Source organism: Harpia harpyja, chromosome 3 (assembly GCF_026419915.1).
Source record: "Harpia harpyja isolate bHarHar1 chromosome 3, bHarHar1 primary haplotype, whole genome shotgun sequence".
NCBI classification, from domain to species: Eukaryota; Metazoa; Chordata; class Aves; order Accipitriformes; family Accipitridae; genus Harpia; species Harpia harpyja.
The window spans coordinates 12,021,601-12,041,456 of record NC_068942.1 but is presented as its reverse complement, the minus strand read 5'-3'; the positions used below and the strand labels follow the sequence as shown (position 1 = coordinate 12,041,456).

The 19,856-nt window shown below is 43.2% G+C and overlaps 1 protein-coding gene across 1 annotated transcript in view; it reads left to right on the top strand.

Annotated features, from left to right (window-relative positions):
• The first annotated feature begins 451 nt into the window (after positions 1–451).
• LIN28B (lin-28 homolog B) overlaps positions 452–19,856 on the top strand; it is a 92,106-nt gene continuing 72,701 nt past the window's right edge. The window contains exons 1-2 of the mRNA XM_052781429.1: positions 452–921; positions 7,982–8,166. Of these exons, the coding sequence (XP_052637389.1) occupies positions 888–921; positions 7,982–8,166 (219 nt within the window). The 5' untranslated portion in view covers positions 452–887. The remainder of the gene's footprint in view (positions 922–7,981; positions 8,167–19,856) is intronic.

Here is a 19,856-nt window from a genome sequence, read left to right as displayed (position 1 = left end):
CAGGCTTGTAGCAGGTGAGTTTGTGCATGCTCCTATCTAGTCATCTTTCCTTTATTAAACAAACTGGACAGCCTAAATAACAAGCTTGCTCCAAAACCGAGGTCTTTTCCTTCATGCTTCCTACCATCTGCGGTACTCATTTTCTGCGTGGTATTTTTGTTGGCATTATACAGAAGTAGCCAGGCCTTGCTCCACTAGATCAAAAATACACCTTTCATGTAGTTTCAATCAAGTCACATCTGTATTTTTATGACTAATTGTGTTGTTCAGATAGAGGCCTAGAATTGAATGTTATTATGTATTATGCTCTGCAGTTTTATAACTGACATAATTGAAAGCACTTTTCTGTTGATACACATAAATTGGCATCAAGTTAGAATTTTGACCATGAAAAAAATACCAAAGAATCATTTTTATTGTTTTTTTTAAATCATATACAAAGTATGGTTTAATTTCTACAATTTAAGCGTAGTAAAGACAACTCACTAGTTCTTAGGTTACCTATTGCAATTAAATATTGATAAAGGAAACAAACACCTTCCACTATCCTCCAAATCTGTGTCTTTTCCCTCTCTTGTCATCACCTGCATAGCTTTCATAGGAGACCAGTGAAAGGTGCAATGCCTTTATAGTTGCTTGAAAAAAAGAAAAAAAAGCAACAGGTGATTTTTATCTTATGCCCTGGTTATCTCATTGTGATTCTGATGAGCTAGGTAAGTCTCAAACAGTTAATAAGTTTACAGGTCACTTCACAGAGTCAATGCCCTGGCATTTTATGGCCTTCTAATGAGCCGTTAAACTGGAGAAGAGGTAATTAAATGTGGTACTCTGGTACAATGTACACAGTACTGACTCCAGCTCTCTGATTTTAGGTTCCTCAGAAGACGATGAGGTCATTCAAGAAGGTCTCCTCAGGCTCAGGTCAGTCTTCTCTAGCGTCTTACATGGCTGACTTAGTGTCTCTTATTGTTAAACTGAGGTGTCCCCCTGACTCTGATGAACTTAGTTCTTGGGGCGGGGGGAGAAATCATTAATTTTGTGCACAAGCCTCAGAGTTCTTGCTTGATGCAGTTTGAGTGTTCTGCTTCTGTAAGACAAATAAACAATTATATAAGGAAGGTTTATTTACAGTAACCCACCATCAGGTACCTGGAGTAAATCCTAGGCGCCCGCACGTCCCTAAGAACGCTGCTGGACTACCACCGCAGCGTACGCACCGATGGCCACGCACATCTCGGTTGCTGACTACAACTCCAACTCCTCGAGTAATTTCCATGCCGCTGTCACGTTACCCCCAGGCAGCCCCCACCCCGATCGCGACGCCGCTTCTCTCAGGGGCAGCCCAACCGGCAGCGGTGCCCGCCCGTCCCGGCCTCCCGCGGCGGCGGCGGCGCATGCGCGGGGCGGCGGGCAGGGGGCGCAGAGCTCCCCCGCGGAGCGGCGCTGCGTGCCCGCGGGATGGAGCCTGGCCGCGCTCCGCGCCCGGCGCTCGTCCCAGAGGCACTTGCAAGCCATCCGTGCCCCGGCTCCCCTACAACGGGAAGCGCTCGCTGCGGCGGTGGATAGCCCGGGGCTGGCGCTGGCAGGGGTCGGGTTTTACCTGCGTGCTGGGGCGGGAGGAGCTCCCCGTGTCACCGCCGGGCTGGCGCAGGCTGCCGTGCGGCGGGCGAGAGCGCCTGGGCGGTTTCGCGGCGGGGAGGATGCGCGCCCCGCCGGGACACGCACACCGAGCCCGGCGCGGCTGTCCCGGCTGAGGAGACGGGCTGGAGCGAGAGCGCCGGAGGCGCGGCGCCGCCCGCTCATCGTTCTCCTCCTCCTCCTGCGCCTGCACCGCGGGAGGGGAAGCGGCGAGACCGGGCCGCTGGCCGCCGGCGCGGTTACTTGGGGCGGGCAGGCGGTCCCTCCGGAAGGGCCGGTCTTCCCTGCGGGGTTTTAGCCCTGTCAGACGGTCTCCCACGACGACTGGCTAGAACCTCCTTAAATCCGCAGGGGAAGCGGTCGCTATCAGTTGCAAATCCACAGCTGAGAGACTGTTAATGTACGTGAGACCACATCCTGCGGCAGAGCTCTCCGGGTGGGTGCCCCCCGCGTCCTCCTGCCCTCGGATCACGCGCGGGATTAAGAGCAATTTCCAGTGTTTTATACACCACCACCACCCCCACCCGCAAGGCGCCGGCATTGCCAGCAGAGATCCACGGAAGGCAGGGCGCACCGCGCCAGAGGGCTGTGCGGCACCGGCGGCCGCCGCGTTTCATTTCAACAGAAAACGCCAGTAAACCCTCGTTGGAAACCACGCTCCGGCCGCCAATTAAAACAGCGGCGCCTGCAACCGGCGGCGGGATCCTTCGGTGAGGGCCGCCCCGTCCCCGTAACGGAGGCAGAGGCGGGCTCCGGGGAGCCGCCCGCGCCCGGCGCCTACCGCAGGCGTAACGGCTGAGGAGCGCCGGGGCAGCCGTTGCGGGGCTCCCGAAACGGAGCTGCAGTCGGCGGGCGGGGGGGTGAGGGGGAAAAACGGCGTTTCCCGAAAAGAGCCGTCGTTCGGGACGGGCGCGGTGCGAAGGCACCGTTACAAAACCGGTAACTTCATACCCCGCTGAGGGACGTCGAGCAAATCCCGTCCCTCATCGCCCCTAGCCACGGGAAGCGCGCAGCTGGGTCGGAGCTGTGTTTCGTTGAAAAGATATTTTTAAATAATAACCCCGCGGGAACAATACGGAGGGTAATAAGACCCAAGCAGGGAAAAGGGGAGAGCTGGGCGGTGGGTGGGCACGACCGACCCTGCTCTCCGAAATGCGCGGGAAGGCATGTCGCCACATTTCCCGGCGGAAAGAAACCGCGTCTTCTGGAAGCGTTAAAGCAAAAGCCCAAAGGCAAAGCCCCGCGCCGGGGGAGGGTTGCGGGGACAGAGCCGCCGCCGCCGCGCCCGCGGGCACTGACAGAGCGCGGCCGTTGGGCGCCGGAGCCCTCACGCCCGGGCGGACGCCCGACTTTCCTCGGCGTCCCGGCGGGCGACGAACGATTGGAAACGGCCGCCCCCCTCCCACCTACCCCTCCTCTTTCCAGAGCGAGACGGCCGCTGCCGAAAGGAAAGCCCGCCGGGTGGGTTGGCAACCCCCGCCCTCGACCCGAGCGCTTCACGGCGGCGGAAAGGGAAGGCGATTTTGGCGCCCAAACTGTAGGTGAGAGGGTTTTGGCGGGAAGAGCTTAGCACCGGCAGAGACCCTTGGCCTGGGGGTCGGTGCGGCCCCTCAGGGGCCGCACCGACCCCCAGGCCAAGGGTCTCTGCCCTGAGGAAGCGGCCGGAAAGCCCCCCCCCCGCCCTCGTTCGGAAGAACCGGTTTCGGTAGATAGGAAACACGACGGGCGTCTTACTCGATTAAAACATCAGCGGCAGCGTTGCGCGTGGGCCGGCGCTTAGTCGTGCGTGGGGCGGCCGCGGCGCAAAGTAACCGAGCCCACGAAGTGAAGAAGATGGGGGGGGGGGGGGGGTAGGGGCTTTCCGGCGCCTTTCCTGCTTTTCCTGCCTGCCCGTCGGCGAGAAATGTTGGCCGGGCTTTGAAATGGGAAGTGGTGGCAGCACCCCGAGCTCTGCTTTCAAGTGTAAACCACGCGTTTTGTTTCAGATGCACGCCGGTCGGTCGTTTGTTCGGCTGCCTTTTTTTTTTTCCCTGTTTTGTTTTTTGGAGGTGGGGTCTTTTTTGTTGTTTTGTGGAATAGGAGAAACCAGAGTTAGGACTTTAAAAGTTTTAGGTAGGTGACAAATTGGAAATCCAACACCACTGGTTTTGGTTACATAGTTTCAAGTGAGCTCTTATTGTGCGTTTAGAAAGACAAGGATTCCAGCTTTCTATAGTTGTCTTTACCAAAATTAGCATCTATTTAGCGAAATGTAAAGATAGAAATATCTTTTTTAATATGTGAACTATTACCATTAAACTATTTTTTCCACGAACTGGCTTGTTCTGTAGGGTTTCTTTTCCCCCCCTTTATCCTCTTGGCCCCCCCCTCCCCCCCCCCCGATTCTTTGCGAATGAATTTTGGAAGGGTGTTAGTGGCTTGGGTTCTTTTTTTTTTTTTTTTTTTTTTCCTCCTCCCCGAGAGTTCCCAGCTGGCAAGAGCTCTCTACCTTCCACGAAACCTGAAAGGCTGATGTCCCTTGCAGGAAATGAATGAGTCGATAACATCTGACACCAGTGACCAGTCCAGTGACCCCAACCTTAATTCCACTAATACTGGAGGCCTGAAAATCTCAGTAAAGACCCTTTGCAAATCCCCCCCCTCCATTTTAAAAAATCTGCATTTATTTTGCAATGTAAGAAATACTTTGCAGCAAGTATCTTTACGTTCATTTATTTACGTGGTTTTGTAGTCTTTCATTTATTCATCGAAGAACCTATAGTGAATTTACTTTTAACTAAAATTTGCTAACGAGACATTTTGTCCATTTAATGAACTCAGCCAACTCGTTTGTGTCTGTTTAACCAATATTCTAGCCTCTAAGGAATTTTTATACCAAGTGTCAGTAAAATAAATCAATCTGGAAAAAATAAAGACTTTTAAAACGGTATTAAACAGAAGACTTTCTGTCTTTTAGAAGGGAGGGGCAGAGAGAGCTCGTATTTTATAAATGTGCCATTCTGCTACAAGAAATGTAGTCTTGGGCACTTCAAGTAAGTGGTGTGAGCATTTTTTTTCTTCCAGTAACCTTAATTTCTTGTGCATAGCTGGGGTTTCACACGTGTTAAAATCTCGTACATTTATTATATATTAGACACCGTCCTGGTCATAAGATCCAAGCATATAAAATTACTGGTGATTTAATATTGTAAAATAATAGCTATTGTAAAGGGGGAAGGGAAGTTAGGAACAAAAAGAAGTGGTATGTTGCACGAATGCGTAAGGCAGGTCAGTGTAGGAAGTCGACCTCCACTGTTGAAATAACCTATAGGAAATTTACGGTTGAAGACTGCAAAGGAATTTCAGGATTTAAAGCTTCTGCTCCACTTGCCAAGCTGCTTGTATTTGTACACTTTTGCCCACCCTCCCTTCTCTCTAGCAAGCGATCAAACCGAGCACCTTGGTATTTCACACAGAAACGAGGCGCTAGCAGGGGAATTTACGCTTTCCTGAAAGGCAACAAAAGGAGTAAACAGGCCCATCGGGGCAAAGGCGTCCCCCTTAATTGGGCAGACTGATCGACGCCACTTCCCAAACAACAGCAAGTGCTTTGCAAACGCATAAACCCCTTGTATTCAGGTTCTGCACGGATCGGTTTGTTGCTTTGGCTTTTGTTTGTGTGTGTCCTTGGGATAAGAGAGGATGCCGGGGGGGGGGGGGGGGAGGAAGGGGTTTTAATAAGAAAGTAATTGAGCCCAGGTTTTAACAAGGCATAGGCAACGTTTAAAGGTTATACAATACTGGATGTAAAGTGAGGTTATACGTGAGTAGGTGGTGGCGAGGACTGAAGAGGCAAAATCTGATGTTTTCATACCTTCATCTGTACCTTTACGCTGAAGGAGACAGGACAGATGGAAAATAAAACGGAATCTCACTAATTGGGGGGGGGTTACGTTTCTAAAAAAATTTTTTTTTAAATAAGCGTTCGGCCATGAGTGCAGCAATAGCAAGGGCTTGCGAGCACGTTGGTAGCTGTGTACCTGCGGGAGCGAGGGGGAGTGCCTTTGTGAAGGGGTGCGCTCGGGCTGTTACCAAGCCCGTTACACGGAACACATTTCTTTTGCGAGTTGGATCCCCCCTCCCGCTGGCAGTGAGGACTTAGAACAGCAGTCCCCGGTCAGCGTTATTGCTCCCCTCTTTGTCTTCTTCCTCCGGCTTTTTTTTTTTTTTTTTCCTTCGCCTTCCTCCTCTCCAGCAAATCCTTTTCTCTACCAGTCCTCCTCCTCCTCCTCTCCCCCGCACTCCTGGGGAACAATCGCTGCTGATTGAGGTTCACTCCAATACTAGGCTTGAAAACTGGGCTCTTATTTAGGAAGTCATTAATCACATCCCCTCCCCCGGAAAGAGATGGCGGAGAAACCTGTGAAGTGCAATTCCTCGCCCCATCCCCCTCCAGAAATGTTTTGAAACGCTAAACCTCCGCACATTTTGGGCCATATTAAGGTGATATCGCCCTTCCGGCGCGCTCGTAGTTTGAATGCGAAGTGAGAAACGTGCAGCAAAGGCAGGAGCGGCGGCGGCGGCCGCCCGGGAGCCGCGGCACACGCACCCACACCCACGCACACCCACACACGCCCACGCACACGTAAGGAGAGGCAGATTTCCGCCGCCCCCCCCCGGGGCGCTGCGGGGGCTTTGGGCGGCTTTTCTTCAGGTGGAAACGGCGATCCGCTTATACACATGCCCGTATTTTGCGCAGACGGTAACACAGATGCCTCCCAACATACCTAGTGCATGTCTATACACGTGTGTGTGTCTCGTCTGTAAGCATCTTGCGTTCGTGCGTGTACGCGTACCCCACCTAGAGCGTGCACAGATACCCTAATAATCTCATCTGCACGTCCGCCTCTGCATATCTTTGTTGTTCTCTGGGCTGTATCTAGAAACACACGGATCTTCCTGCGTATTTGTGCATGCACGGCAGCGCAGAAACCCCAGAATAATACGTCATCTCGATTTCCCGTAAAGAAGCGTGCAGATTAGCTGTCGAAAAAAAGACGTGTTGGAAATTTCTTGTTCATTCATAAATTATTTTGGTGTGTCAGCCTAGTTGAAATGGCGATTGGCTACTCCTGCCTCCTGCCAACCCCTTAAGGATCCGATGTGAAATTAGTAGCAAGAAAGCATGTAATTGACCAAGTCACGTGTGCGCAGGGGGCCAGAAACGGAGCGAGAGAGAAGGGGAAAAATCAAAAGAGGGAAAGCACATTAGACCATGCGAGCTAAATTTGCGATCGTTCAAAATCAGGATGTTAGATTAATGCAGAAGACCACTTCGATCCACAGGGAAAGTTTTCATCTCACGAGTTTGGAGCAGAGGGCCCGTGGGGCAACATGGCCGAAGGTTAATTTTCTTTTTCTATTGTTTTACTATGATTTTCGCTCGCTCGCTCGCTCTCTCCCTCTCTCTCCCCCCCTCTCCCCCCACCCCCCTTTTAACCCAACTATGCATTACCCTTTTTTAGCAGCTCGCGCAAGGGGGCTTTCTCCAAACCCATTGTTACCCAGCTCAGAAACTGTTCCGTACCGCCCACACCGATTCACAACTTGAAAAGCTTTCAGGGGGCTATTGTTTGAATTGTTCCTGTTTGATTAAGCACAGTTGCAGTGGTGGGATGAGAAAACGGCCGTACACCTGTCCCAACTTTAATCGAAAGTTTATTCCAAGGAGGGATGGATACACGTTGGAAAATAGTGGTTTCGGCGCTGCATGTGCAATAACCAGTTGTGCAATCTACCCAATTTTGCTTATTCTCTCTCCTCCACCCCTCCGCGGCCGGCCTCCCCCCTCGCCCCTCGGTCCTGCGCCTTGCGAGGAGAGACTAATTGGGCTGAGAATTTCTGTTGAGAAATGGGATCGGTCTTAAACCAGCAATATTCAAGTAAAGTATCGCGTACCGTGCTGTAATGTGGCTGAAAGATGGAGTTAAATGGAAAAATACACGTATGTACAGAAACGTGGGCTGCCCTGGGCAAAGAGAGAGGGAGAGCCTCCGTACACAGTGTTTCCTCTCTGTAACCTCCGGTGATTTTAATTTTTTACGTATTTGGGGGAGAAGGTTGTTTATTTTAGGATTTATGGAAAAATAAGCTCTTTTCGCCGTTTGTTTTTTTACTTTGTTTTGTTCGCCTTTTTTGCCTGTTTCTTCTGTAGTAACTCCTTTATACAGTGGCAAAAGGATGTTACCAGAATTTAACTCTTTGCTTTGCATCTTGTCCCCCCCTTCCTTCTTTTTCTCCCCCCTTCACCCCCACTCATTACCCCCCACCCCCCACCCCCCCGCCTTTCCCTCTTCCTCAGCAGGGGCGAGTAAAGGTGGAGACGAGCCCGGGAAGTTGCCGGAGCAGGAAGAAGAGGAGGAATCCCAGGTTTTGCACGGAACCGGCCATTGCAAATGGTTCAATGTGAGAATGGGATTCGGGTTCATCTCCATGAGCAACCGAGAGGGAAGCCCCTTGGAGTCTCCAGTTGATGTCTTTGTACACCAAGTAAGACCCGTTTTTGTCTTCCATCTCAGCCTGCCACATTTGGTTGAGCTCAGTGGGACTCCGGTTTCATGTGAAGTAACCTATTTTTCCTAGGTATTTAGGTACATGTGTAATTAAAAAGTTGCCTTAGGTAGTGGTTTTGTTGGCAGCATACAATTTGAGTAAATAAGGTCGTTAGATTGCGTTTAGTCTCTGTGGCCGGAGATTTGTGCAAAGGGATAATGCTGTTTCTTCCTATCTTCCTCCTTGGTTAGAAACTTCTCCTGTGTGTTTTATTTATTTTCAAATGCCACACTTTTCTTTTTAACAAGGTTTATCATATGTCACCAGACTTGCTAGGAGCAGATATCCCTTTCCTTGGAGACTGATTAAAATTAAGCTCGGAAAAGGATAAATAAATGTCGGTTTTCATTCAGATAACGTTTGAATACTATTTTAAACGCTTTTCATGTAAACCTCGGGTTGCTTTTTAAAAGCTCATCTGAGATTAGTGAGTGAAATTAAGACATAATTATAGTGTTATTTTGCAGTAATTCAGATCTGAGAGTGTCCCTGTGGTGATACACTGAAGTATGCATGTGGGTTGGTCGGTTGATTTTTAAATATTCCTTCCTGGAAAAAAAAATGTTACGATTAAGGAATCGGACCAAAAGCAGCGTCTCTGTAAGGCTGGTGGGGACTGAGGGGGCGTGTGGCCGTTGTTTTATTTTTAAGCACAGCAGTGTGAACGGTGTTCGTTTTTTGAATGTGGAAGCTGGTATGAATGCCTTCACGCAAAGGAGTTTCAGATGGAAGATACGTACAGAGTGATAAAGTTAAGAGAACTTTTCCCAAGGTCTGTAGCGTGGTTTGTGAAGAAGGAGCATGTGTAGACCTTCCCTGGTCCTTCGGTTAGTCTCCAGTTGCAACGCTATTTTGAATTTCACCCGTCGTCTCTGTGATCAGAGAACAGAAGAGCGGTATCAGGTAAAGAGACCATTTTGGGTTTGGCTAGGGCCATGTTAGGAAGGCAAAAAGGCATCTTAACTTTTTATGTGGTTGTCCATTTTCTATGACGTTTGCAATGACGGGGCAGGGGGGTGTTCCATGATTCTGTAGTGATTCCCTTTTAATGTTCCATTTGACGGCCCGGCCTTATTTTGTGGTAACTTTCATCAGGCTTTTTTAAAGAATACACCTTTCATTAGGTTAATAAAAAGGTGTCTGAAACTTAGAAAGAATGCTGCTGCTGTGGCGTGTTGCCTTGCTCCTTGCGGTGCTGGAGTGGATTGCTGATCTTGCCGTCTTACATGTACCCTACGCCTAAGGGCCTGCATCAATATTAGCTGCTTCTATTTGGAATTATGTACAAAGTATAGAATCCAACAGTGAAGTTACTAAATTTTTACACTTCCTGCTTTGTACTGGCATATGAGGTGCCCTGCTCTTTGCTGCTGCCTTTTCTTTTTAGAACGGAATGAATGAAATACTTACCAAAGAAGGAGCAGTCTTCCTCCTGTTTTTTCCCCCTTTCTTCCCTTCTTTGTACCTTTTTAAGTCACGAAATTGCTCTTTACAGTTCTATAAATTTACTTTATAGATAAAACCCTTTTTTCTTCATCTAATTTTGTGTTAATACATGTCATTCTTTTTGCTTCTCAAATAATAGAAGACAAACATTTGAAGCATAGCAGTGGTGTTAATAAAAACCAGATTTGGAAACAAAGATATTCTTAGAGCTGTGGAAATAGAGAAGTGTAGAACTGCATGATAATGTGATACATTTAAGTAATACTAGACAAGGTGTGCTGTTCCATAATGGAAAGTAGTCACAGAAAATAATTAAAAAGTATGTGGTAAGTTTGGAAGTCGCTATTCAGTTGTGTCCCCTAAAGGAGGGGACAAGAAGGAAATGTTAGACATGTTTACTCTTTAATAATCTACAATTTGTCGATATCCTTAGGTTTCTAAGACATATCACAGTGTAAAATGCAGTGAAAAATAGCATGTTTCATTGCACATAAACTGTGCACCTCAGTCATTTTGGGTATTACTTAGAGATACATCTTACTGAGCAAAGCTGCTGGTATTCTGCAATGGATTGTTCTTGCAACAAAGAAAATACGTTTCTTACCTTTTTCTTTCTCATGAAATCTAGGATATACATAAACTTCATAGTGACATGAATCTTCTTTCCATCAGTCAAAAGCAGAATTTTTCTGTTTAATGTAATTTCATAGTACATTTTAGATAATTTATATTGCTATGTAGAATGCTCTGTGTTAGCTGACTAGCTGACCAGTGGTAACAGTAGCAGCCAGAGCATAAAAATGTCTTTAAATCAGTAATGTTATTTAACAGTGCTGCTAGTACAATGGAGGCTGTTGCCTGGACAGTGATTGGATGCTATTCCTATTAGTTTTATTAATTTGAAAAATTTAGTCATGTGAAAAGGTCTTTTCAAGGCAAAGATGTTAGTTTATTAATCTGTTGAAACAAAATATTGTGTTCAAAACTGCTTTGAAGACACTTCATTTATTTAAGTGTGTGCACATAGTGTTGCATGCATTCACTCATTCTGCAATGTTTGTAGCTACTAGTATCATTTTATAGAATCAGTCTAAGCAGAGGAAAGAAACTTCTATCTTATTTAGTCCAAGTCCTTTCAAAGCTAGCTTGAACCCTGCAACAATATTTTTACTTCCTTATCTTTTACCTTTTCTTGGTGAGGTTATGCCCAGTTTATGAGATCTTGCTATGAGCAACAACTTATTGGATGTCAAGTCAAAATTCCTGTAATAGTTTAAGCTCATTATACCTAGACTTTTGAGCTTGCAATAAATAATTTTGCTTTCTTCTTGGAGTTCCCCCTTGGTTGTGTGCAGATTGTAGTCAAGTTTTTATAAAGTCAGTGCTTAGCTAATTGTGTATATTGATATATTTTCAGAGGAAGATGCTTTTGTTTGGACTTCTCTTCCCCTTCACCCAGTGAAAGTTCTGTTCTGTTTGTGAAACAGCTGCAGTATTGAGTTTTTAACTCTACCTTTTAAGTTCTTCCTTCACTACTAATCAGCTTGATTGATCTTCTCTGAACTACCTTCAGGTTGTTGTTACCCTTCTGGTAATGAGGTACCTAGAGCTAGATGCATTATTTAAGGTAGAAACACGACAGCCATTATATATGTGCATCTGTGTGTGTGTACAATGTAAATAGGGTACACATACAAACATCTACGCTCTTGTCCTTTTTAGCTTTATTCTGATACAGCTTGTATGTTTAAGTCGTGTTTGAGTCATTCAGTCTCATAAAAATTACAAGTCCTAAGAACTACTTAATTTTTCCAAGACAAGCCATGCCCAATGCAGCAATGTGCCTAGTCCACTGTGTTTCTTTTACAAGAAAATGAAGAGTAGCGATGTTAGTCCTTTGTAACTCTGTTAAATCCAAGGAATGTGCACCTTACTGAATTTGGCTCAGTATTGTCATTTGGACTTTTAATAGGTTAGCATGGAATGAATAATAGAGCTTGCTTCTCTTTTATGGTGTGAATTCTGCACATAGTTATATGTGAACAGCTCTTGTTAAATTTTACAAAAAGATCTATTTGTCAAAGGGTAGAACAGACTGGAGAGATGGAGTGAAACCTTTTGTGGTGCACATGAAAAAAGGTCTTCATTGCTAAGAACTAAGAAGAGCTCAAGCTTTCATAAAATCGGAGAAAAGGATGATGTTTGTTAAAATTTTTTTGCATGTTCAAAATTGTACACAACACTCGGATACATACAACTTTTTTGGGTGCTGGCAGTAAGGCAAAAATGCTGCAGATTCTTCTTTGCACACGTTTTGTATGGACTGTGTTAGAAACATCTATTTTCCTTTGCTTAGTGTGAAGCGCAGATGTCACAGATGATAATGAAGGGTAGGGTGCTGGATGTAAATAGATGCAATTAAATACATGTTTGTAAATATCAAGGGTTATAATTTTACGTTCTGTTTCTGAGTAATCTGGTCTTTCGGGATGAGATAGATTGTTCACTTCAGAAGATGTTTGTTGGGACCTGGCTCTGTAGTCCAAAATTCTTACTGCGTTAAGGGATTGATACAGGATTTCTGAACTGGGACCTTAAACATGATCCTTCTTTGGGATCCTCTTTTATGAGATGGGGAGAGGAAGGAAGGGAGGAGCAGCATGCAGGAGTTGGTGTATTTTGTTTCCTCATTAAAAGGAACGTGGTTGGTCTGAAATTTTTCACTTTCATCTGAACTTTCTTACTGTTACTGCAAGTTACTGCTATTACAAGATTTGATAAAAACAGAAGAGAGCCTTTTTTCTTTTCTCATTGAGTCCTTCTGCACCACACTATCATTTGTATATTATAAATTTTGCTTTTATTGTTGCAAGTACCTATAACAAAAGAGGGAGGGAAAATTACTGAGACTAGTCAGTTATGACTGTAAACAGAAGAAGAAATGGAAAATTAGACATGTAAACAGCATCTGAAAAGTCTTTTCCCTTAATTTGACTGACCATCCTTTTTGATAATGAATCAGATGCCTATTCTTTAAATTCCTAGTATTTTAGCCACAGATTAACTACTTTTTCTAGAATAAAGTTGTGCATGGCATGATACACTGAATGTTGACTTTCTTATATTGTGATACATGTGAATCTGCTTTTGCAAGGATGCATTCATTCATCTAGCACATCTTTTCCATTTCTGCATTATTAGGAGCCTGTAAAAAGCTACTTAATTGCTCAGGGTAACTGGAAGTTCTGGGCAAGCAAGTGGGGTCAATATTATATTACTCCTTATTGTTAAATATGACATAGCAATGCCCATTTGAAGTACAGAAGTCTCCATGCAGAGTATGCTATTACAAACTTGTTATCTTTGACTTCTGCTGGGGACCAGGCAAGCCCAGTCCTAATCAAAACAAAAGTGGCTAGCAGGATTTAGAGAGGGAAGCTGAGGAAGGAAGCGAATGGGGAGTAAATGTGTGTCTGCAGTGAGCATATGTATCAGAGATCCGGCAGAGATCAGACCTGTGCTAAAGATGTGGGTGTCAAAGTCTGCTCAGCAGCCTCAATGCATGTAGAATTTGTAATGGGTAACTGTTGGAGATCTGGAGCCAAGCTTTGGCACTCGCCAGTTGTGTTGGAGCATACAGAGGAAATTGACTTTAAATTATGGGGACCGTGGATTTGTGGTGTGGAGCGATACAGCCTTGTTTGGGATTTTTTTTTTTTTTTTTAATTTATTTTGGCTACTAATTAGGCCCAATCCTGCATTTCAGGTCCTACCTATGGATGCACAGGCAGATGGCAAAATATTTCACTGAGGGCTTGATGGTTTAAGATGGTTGTCTGAAGAAACTTGCAATTTGGTATTTAAGTTATGGAGCCGCCATCTGTGGAAATACCTTCCAGATTTCATCTGTTTACATCTAAACCCAACATTACAGTGCATTTTTATCAATAGATGTATGTAGTGTTTAAGTGAATGGCAAGTCCCATTAAACCTAAATGGTGTTGAATCAGATCAGATTTTGCTGAAGAAGCTTAAACATTAAATGTTGACAAGCAACAATCACAAGCGGTCCAAAGACAGAGGCCTGCAATAGGACTATTTTGTCTTAAGAGAGATTTCCCTCTTTAGCAGAGCAGTAAGTACACCCTTTCCAGAGCATGCTATCCTCCTTTTCTCCAAGACTGAGGAAGCTGTGCATAGGGGTTGGGATACTGGAAGGAAGAGGTTATTTTGTCTGGGGCACAAACATAAGATACCAAAGCAGATATATGAACCAAAGCTAAAAGGAAATGAATTGTCAAATTAGGAAAAATGTTGTTATTGTTGCTTGTCCTGGTTTGCAACTACATTACTGAGGTAGTAAGTATATCTAGAGCCATCCAGAGTTTTGTTTCAGATTCTTTACAAAATATACTCCCATGTAAATATTGTTTAATTCATCTTCCCTGTGTAACCCATCTCAGTAAAGGCCTGTCGTCTTTCCCCACTGATTACCAACAGAAGCAAAATTAGGCCCATCAGTTTCTACAAAGGTGTATAAAAGTGACTGTAAAGGTATAATTTAAGTAAGATCCTAGGAACCTAGAAACCAGAGGGTGAAGGCTGTACATGGTGTTTCTTAAATGAACACAAAGAAATAAGGACATACCATTTTACATTTTTCATTCCCTGTATTTAAGGGTGCTTTTTTCCCCCCTTTTGTTAAATTGGCTGAAAGTTAGCATGACTGATAGAAAGGTATTATGTGATACTTAGCTTTTTCTAAGGGACAGTTACTCATGACAGGTCTGGACTAGCTTTTGCTTTGTGGATACCATTGGTGAAAGCAGTGAATCCTTAAATTGCTCTTACATTAGCAGAATATCAGTAATCACCTCTGCGTGGAAGGTGGGGAAGTGCTCCTGATTGCTCGAGCATATTTAGTTGAAGAAATTGGTGTCCAGGCTTTTCCTCAGATTATTCTGGCTGGTCCTGACTTAAAATGGGGGGTTAACTCCTTGGGAGATGGCTAGAGTGAATTCCAGATCCCCACTCCAGAGGTGGCTCAGCTGCTTGCAGAGCAGCTGTGGAAACTGCTGCAAGTTTTACAGTCTGCTGTATTAAGGAAAACTGGCACTGATTTTGATTTTTTTCCTAACATGCAAAGCTGTAACATGCAGCAGGTCAGCAGCTGCTCTGCAAGCAGCTGAGTTGGCTTTGCAGTAGCAGTGTGGTGAACAGGTGGAGGTTGAAACTCCTACAGCCACCCTTCTTGGTGGGAGTCCTATGGCCATGATTTTACTTTTATATTTGGCAGCAGTACCGCTGCTTAAGTAAGCTTCAAGAGCTTTTATAGCACTCTCCCTGTTGGGCTAGCATAAGTGCTTGTGAAGCTGCACAGCAAACCCAGCTGGGGAAATTTTGGGGTTTGTATCTGATTTTTATCATTTTTCATATCAGAGAAACCCCATGATCCCCACAAATAAGGGTGGGCAGTGTTGGCACCATGAAAGGGCGGCTGAGGATGCAAACAAGCAGCTGCCAGGGTGAGGTGAAGGTATGTATAGGAGGAAAGACAGCTGGAAGCTACTGTCGCAGATATGTGAATGAAACTGCAGTCTCCTCTGATGCAAAACAGCAGAATACTGGCATTACCTTCAGCTGGGGATGGAAAGACAATGAAGTGTTAGTGACTTTTCAAGAAAAAGGGCACTTGTGGGTATTGGAATGAGTACAAGCATCTAAGCTCTCCTTGGAAGTGGAATGTTTCAGGAATCTTTTTTGGGTCACACTTCAGTCTTATATGTTTCACTTTTTCTTGTTTTATTGATTACAATTAAGCTGCGGCATTGAAATATATTGAATTGCTGTTTTAAAACAGCACTATTTACAAAACAAAATGAAAAAAATTAAGAGGCATTTTCGATTCATGACAATAATGTGTGTTTCTTCTACAGAACAGAAGTAAGTATATTTACAGGGCATGTTCATAATAATTCGGATATATCTTTTTAGGAGATAGGTGAGAGAGCTTAGTGAAATTAGTTGATAATCTGAAAAGTATAGCTCCTTTATTATTCCATATGTATAACTTCAAAAATAAAATACATCAATATATTTGAAAAGTTATTTGTCTGAGAGTGTGTAGAATATCCTTGTTCTATTATCAGTGCAGGAGTTGAAAAAATCACACAGATACTTTCTATTCCAAAATTCTAATCCAGTGCTAGAATTACATTTTTTTGAAGGAGGGAAGCTGAAAGGTTTGTTTTGGTTTTGTTAGCATCACAGGTTAATATTTTCACCTGTTAAAATTGGTTAACAGGTAAAATCTGAGAGAATGCATATATAATCAACATTTGGAATATATGAATTTGCCTACAAAATAGAAGTAATATTCCATGACTACTACAGATCTTATGATGCTCTGTTAGAAAATGCTACTGTTGTTATTACATTCGTGTGTACTTCTCATGAACATAGCTGATAGTGGCTTTTCCATCAAAGATAATCTGTTCCCAGAGAGGCCCTCTTCTAATTAGTCATGGTAATTTATAGGTATGCAGCATTGAGGGATTTTTTTTTTCTAGACTGCTTTTATTGTAGTGCCACTTGAGGCTACTTTAACATTTGTGTTATAACTTTCTTTGTTTATGGTCATATAAATACATGCACCAAAATAATCCCTGGGCTGAAATTGAGAGTAAAAGCGATAGCCCTTGTGTACTTTCAGTAGACTAGAATAAGCATGAACTTGCCTTTTTTCAAAGTACAGGTGTCTTTAAAATCTCTTAATAGTGCACATGCGATATAATTTTAAAAATGTTTTATTTCATTTTACAACTGTGTTTTGCAAGCTAGTAATCAAAATCTTGGTTGGTTTTATGGGCTGTTTGTAATAATACAATCTTAGTGGAAATATGGGGTTTTAAAAAGCCTCTGCTGACCATGTGTAGTAATTTCTGAATATTCTTAGACTTGTTATATTGTAAATACTAGAAATACATAAAAGTTTTAATATGGGACGTACCTAATAGACCCAAGCTGGCTTCTGTAGACTTTGGATTACACCCCTAACTACTCCCTGTCTCTTACATGAATGCTCTTACTGGAAGTATGTAGTTTACATCCTTTTGGTTTTGTAAGTGTGTAAGTGTGCTTTTTGTGCTCGAAAACTTGAGGGCCGTATTGTGATCTGATTTGTCCCCTGTATAGTGCCTAAAATACAGAGTAGTCAGCTAGGGTTTGGGTCAGTGCTGCTAATTAAAAGTTAACTTAAAATGATACAACTTAACATAATGTGTATGCATGAACTTGACATTTATGTAACTTGTACATACTTTTCACAATATGCTACTTTTTTGTACTGTGAATATATAATATTCAATGTCTTACCTAAATTCACCTGACCACTAACCTGCCAGTCTGCTTTGATGCAAAGCTCTTGGGCTGATAATGATGTGGGTTTTTTCATCTTCCTGTTGAAAAATGGCTAAGTCCCAAATCATTCCCTCACAGGAGGAAAGGGTGGTAGAAGTAATATGTGAAATGCTCCCAATGTGAAAAAGACCCCTCACTGTGGAAGGGGACCCCTTCTGTTGAAGGGGACCCAAGCTCACCCTTGCAGTGAAAGCGCCTTGGGATCTTGAACAGCAGCTCTGCAGTGCTCTGGAGACAGTTAGGGCCACCTGTGCAGGGCCTTTCAGTTCTGGCAGGGGTGGTGGGAGGTATTGCGAAAACTTCTGAAGAACTTTGTAACTGCAGTACTATCTGTGGCGGTATTGTGTGTCTGTGCTCACAAGGGGAGGAGGGATGGGAATCCCCTGGCAGAGTCCTTCCCCACGTGCCTTTTTCCCAAGCCCCTGTGTTAGGGAGGTAGAGACCCTACCCAGATACAAGGGAGGTCACTGACTCGTGGGGAGGGGGAAGTAGCTGAACACTCCGTCCAGGCGGGAGCGGGGGGACAGTTTACAGATTTGGAGGCATAGTATGGTCCTCAAATATTTGTAAATGCGGTTAGTCAAAAAGTTTCCATTTCACTACAGCGTTTAATAGCTCTCCACTACAGTGATTAAATTCTCATTTGGCTGTGCCAAACCTGCTTGCTTTGTCTGCTTCATTGCTTGGTTTTGGGGGTTTGTGTGTGTCTTAATTAAAGAAAGCGTGTTACACTTGTAATAGCTGTTTTATATGAATCAAAATCACATTTGCTTAATGTCTTCGTGTAGCATGTTTTGCAAAAACCTGTTTAATGTATGGGAAATGTAGGGTAGAAGTTAACCCTGTAAGGAATGCATGGTTTCTTGTATAGGGGTCTGTGTGGCTGTAGCATGCACGCTGATTTTAACTAACAGGACATTCAGCAGGGCATCCTGTTCATTGTGTGTGATTCGGGTTTGGAAACTATTGCAACCTAGAAACAAAGAGAAAAGTAAAACAATTGTTTTTAATTGGCTTCAGGAATTAGTGATAATTGTTAAAGATAGACATTACTTGTAAGGTCATTGATCTGGTTGTGAAGCAGATGCATGAACAAGCAGTATCAGAAATGAAGTTTCTTTATAGAGAACTTCGCATGTCACCATCGACTTTAAAGGACTAGTCACAAAGAGGACTGTGGGATTGAACTGTAGATGATAAGAGAGCAAAAGATTTTAGAGGTGCGTTGTCAAGATGAAAATCATACTCAAGATTTTCACGCAGAAATATAGTACATCTGAAGATTAAATCATTGCTTAGACTAGTTGGAATAGGATTTTGTTAGTATTAATTCATGCTTTTGGAAACACTTAATGCAGCAGTAAATACCACATCTTTCACTAAGGAGTGCTTAATTCTCCTGGACTATAGTCTATTATCTACACTAAGAAAGCAGGCTATCAGATTCTCCTCTTAGCAATGCCTTCTCCTCCTCAAGAATTAAAAAATTCTACTAAACATTCCAAAATCTGATCTATCAGATTTGAAAATGTTTGAAATCATTTAAATTCAAAATACTCTGGTTGAGAAGGTTCCTTTAAATTTGATCTATGCCTACATTGTCTTCAGTAGAAATTAGCAAAGACCTTTGTAAAAAAATAAAAATGCTTTTTCCATTTTATAGGATGTATTTCCATTTAATGACTACATAACATTTTTGCAAGACAGCAAATACTTTTAAAAATTAATCTGCAGTCTGCTTTGAGCAACAAAATCACTTTATGTTTAATAATGCGATTGGTGGATTCAGTTCCCCCAAAGAATTTTTGCATGAATCTTCATTAATTTATTTTCATGAAGCAATTACATATTTTTTTTAAATGGGAGGTTATTTTATTTTTGTAATATAGTAGTTTCTTTATTGATAGTTTATTGGAAAGTGATAGCCCATTCCATGCTTAGGTGGGTTTATTGTTAATCTTCTTCACACAGATAGTACCTCTTCCTTGGATGATCATTTCTTTAACTGGTGACAACTGTAAATGGACCAAGATTAGACTGTTAAAATGGCTACAGTTGAAGCATTGTCCTTTTGCCAACGATTATTTTTAGTATTTATTATTTGATAGTATAATCAATGTTTAACATTTTCTGTGATCTCCTACATATTAATAGGTTTTTTTCATATAGGAATCAGTAATTTTTTAAAATTATATATAAAGCAGTACTATGCTTTTGTAGTTATATTTTGTTTTCCTTTTATCCATATGTAATTTTTTTCCATATGTAATTTAGTATTTATTCTTTATTAATAGTATGTCCATTACAAGGGAGCTAAACCAGCACTGACCACAACAGGTGTCATGAAATGCACCTACCGTATATTATATTCTCTTGAGAAGTATTGAGGTAATTGGCATAAAATGATTGATTTTGTTGTAATGTTTCTGTTTTTAGGATGATGAATATAACCTATTTGTTAAATTATTAAAAACTGGTAAACCTTAGCTTAGTTTCTGTTTTCTTCCTCCATTTGACTCGCATTTTAAAGGTACAGGATATTTTACCTACACTTCAAGGACTAAACGTTACCAAGAGATGAAATGTTGAGCCAGGTGAAATCAGTGAAATAGTTGTCAAGAAGTTTCAATAGGTATGCACAATTTCTCTCAAGGATTTTTTTCTGATAGAGTCATTTAGGAGCTTAGATATTTAAAACAGAAAAGTTTAAATAAATGCAAGGGGGTTTTGCATGTATAAGCTATCCTTCAGCGTGCATGTAT